Below are 3,496 nucleotides of genomic sequence, written 5' to 3' on the forward strand. Positions count from 1 at the left end.
TTGCCCACCTTCGGGTGGTGAAGGAGCCGGTTGACCGCCTTCGGGAGGTGTTGGTTTCCCTCCTTCTGGTGGAGAAGGAGCTGGTTGCCCACCTTTGGGTGGAGAAGGAGCCGGTTGACCGCCTTCAGGAGGTGTTGGTTTCCCTCCTTCTGGTGGAGAAGGAGCTGGTTGACCGCCTTCAGGAGGTGTGGGTTGCCCACCTTCGGGTGGTGAAGGAGCTGGTTTACCTCCTCCAGGAGGTGTCGGTTTCCCTCCTTCTGGAGGAGGAGTTGGTTGCCCGCCTTCGGGTGGAGAAGGAGACGGTTGCCCCCCTCCGGGAGGTGTCGGTTTCCCTCCTTCTGGTGGAGCCGGTTGACCACCTCCAGGAGGCGTCGGTTTCCCGTCTTTAGGTGGAGAAGGAGCCGGTTGTTGTCCTTTTGGCGGAGGAGGAGGCTTCTTCTTACCTCTTGGTCGACAGTCATAATAACAATAGCACATGTATTTTGATTCACGTTCGTGACAAGCTCCATGATTTGCATCCTCCCATTCTATGCACTGTTTGTCGCACTTACGTGTGTCAACGCATTTTCCAAACCATGTTTTGCTTGGCTTTTCACATATATCTCCGTTTACGATCGTTATTTCTATTCACATCATAATTAAACATGAAATTAAATTAAAGCAAACCTATTTAATTATAAATATTTAAGACCACGAGACATAAAATATTTATTAATTTGTCATATGTATAATTGAGTTATATATATATATATATATATGTGTGTGTGTGTGTGTTAGTTTAGTATAACCCTCATTTATTTAATTGATAAGTAATAATAAGGAGAAACGAGAAAAATCATTCTTAACATAATATTTTTACTTGCAATAAACCAATTTCTAATATAAAAATGTTAAAACTATAAAACACCACTAGGAAACCTAATTTTGCAAAAAAAATAAAATAATAATAAATTAAACTAAAATTTTATTTTTTGTATAAACTAATGACGGCATGTTTCGGGGAGTGAATAATTTAGGAAGCCATTAATATTTTGCGGTCAAAGAACTACACTTTTTAAGATTCGTGAACATGAATAACATCATATCGCTCATCCCCCTACAGACAAATATATAGGGTTGAGTTTCAATAAGAAAGAGGGTTAAGATGAAAAACATAAGAGATCTTCATCCTTGTATGCACATTACGATGAAATGCACCGAGATGCACCAGATCAATCCTTGTATCAAACGCGATTCATGGGTGAGTTTGAGATTAAAGTTGATCAAAGGTGCAGATCTCTTATTATGCTCCTCACTTTAACTTTTTTTTTCAAACGATTCTTCGCCTATATATATATATATATATATATAGAGAGAGAGAGAGAGAGAGAGAGAAAGAGAGAAATATAAAAGTTGTAGGTTATGAATTAGGGGACAAATAAGAGCACGACATGTGTTGATCACCAGATGTCCACCTTAATTATGAATAATGAAGATGAACATTCATGAACACCATTCATGATCCATAATAAGTTAATAAACTATTCATGATGAATAACCTGTGAATGTATGAGACAAGTGCCGCGCTCTCCTTTATCTCACAGTTTAGTTCATAACCTAAAAAACTCGTTTGCACTGAACCTGCCTACATACACACACACACACATATATATATATATACTTATATATATATATATATACACTTATATATATAGAGAGAGAGAGAGAGAGAGTTGGATCATACGAGAGCATATTGTTTTCGTGAGAACCGCAATACCACAAATACAACAATGAACTTTCATAGCAAAAACATTGTGAATGTAAACCTTCACAGTATTTTTGTTGTGAATTAATGTTCGATATTTTTTGTACCTTTATAATGTTATGTTGTGATATTTCAGTGTTATTTTGTGGTGTGTTTAGAACTCAATCCTATATATATACATGTAATGATGATTCATTGTTAAATTATTATAATTGAAGAAAAACATTGAGAAATGAAAAGTAAAAGATGGAGATGGAGAGAAGACCCAAGATAGCAAGAAGAAAGAGGATAGTTAGGAATCCAAAGGGATTTTTTGGCATTTTTTAGTACGTAATGAGGAAGTGGAATCAAGAAAGGTGGTTACGAGTTGACTAAAAGTAGTAGAGACTATTGGGGGTATTTATAGAGGAATTGAAGGAGCTTCAAGAATTAAAATATGCACCCTACGTGTGTGTGTATATATACACACACCCCATATTAATCACGATTCATATATGGGTTTGAGATTGAAGGTGATCAAGGATCGAGATTCCATCTTATGCTTCTTACTTTAATTAACTCTCGTACTCACACGATCATTCGCCTTTATATATATATATATATATATATATATATCCATAGATTATTTTGAGAAGTGATAATATTTGAGAAGTGGTAATATTTGAGAAGTAAAGAAGTGATCTTAGGGTTGGGTTCTCGCGAGAATTGTGTGAGAAGCATAAGACGGTATCTCCATCCTTAGATGCACATTAGTAAGAGATGCATCAAGAGTACATGATCAATCCCCGTATCAATCACGATTCATGATGGGTTTGAGATTGAAGGTGATAAGGGTCAAAATTATTTTTTACACTTCTCGCTTTAATTAACTCTACTTTTCATACGATCATTAACACACACAAACACACACACACACACACACACACACATATATATATATATATATATAGACAGAGAGAGAGAGAAGGGGGGGAGGCTCAAGGAAAAACCCTAAGAACACTCTTGTAACATTTCATCTGGACGATATGAACATATCCATACAAGTAATTGAAGTTGTTTTTTTGGTTTTATGCATGTGTGCATATTATGCACATGTGCATACCGGAAAAATTGCTTCCAAATTACTTGTACGCACATGTGCGTACCGTCCAGATGAACGGTTAATAGGGTGTTCCTTAGTTTTTCATTTTTTACAGGTTTGTGGACCTTAACCTATATATATATATATATATATATATATATATATATATAGACTTGGGATCATGTGAGACCAAAGGTTTTTCATGAGACCCGTAAGACCAATTCTCAACCCTCAGATTAGATCTACAATACGACACTTCTCAATAATCACAAAAATGTCATCGTGCAACTTTAGACCATTAGATCATTAGCTTATAAAGTTGATCAATGAACATAAATTGATCTTACGGGTCTCAGGAAAAACCCTTGGTCTCACGTACCCAACCCTATATATATATACACCATATTATAAAGCATTTGACAAAAACTATTAAAAACCACTTTTTATGCGTAAAATACTGTTTATTAATGTATAATACTTAAAACTCAATATTGCAAGTAGATTGTGCGTAAGTACAACTTATTAAAGCTCTATATCTGAATTCGTGTAACTAACTGCAGATAAACATAATCAAATACATGATAAACATCTCATTTTAAATATAAAAAAATCTAAAATATAATTAGGATTATCATTGAGTTCTAACATAATACTTAATTATTATCTTTATA

General features: G+C 35.2%; 1 protein-coding gene across 1 annotated transcript in view; it reads right to left on the reverse strand.

Annotated features, from left to right (window-relative positions):
* Positions 1 to 477, reverse strand: part of LOC112506304 (skin secretory protein xP2-like) — a 1,720-nt gene extending 1,243 nt beyond the window's left edge. Inside the window, exon 1 of the mRNA XM_025110312.1 lies at positions 9 to 477. Within this exon, the coding sequence (XP_024966080.1) occupies positions 9 to 477 (469 nt within the window). The remainder of the gene's footprint in view (positions 1 to 8) is intronic.
* Between the last annotated feature and the right edge of the window lie 3,019 nt (positions 478 to 3,496).

This window comes from Cynara cardunculus (assembly GCF_001531365.2).
Source record: "Cynara cardunculus var. scolymus isolate 2C chromosome LG 2, CcrdV1, whole genome shotgun sequence".
Lineage (NCBI taxonomy): Eukaryota > Viridiplantae > Streptophyta > Magnoliopsida > Asterales > Asteraceae > Cynara > Cynara cardunculus.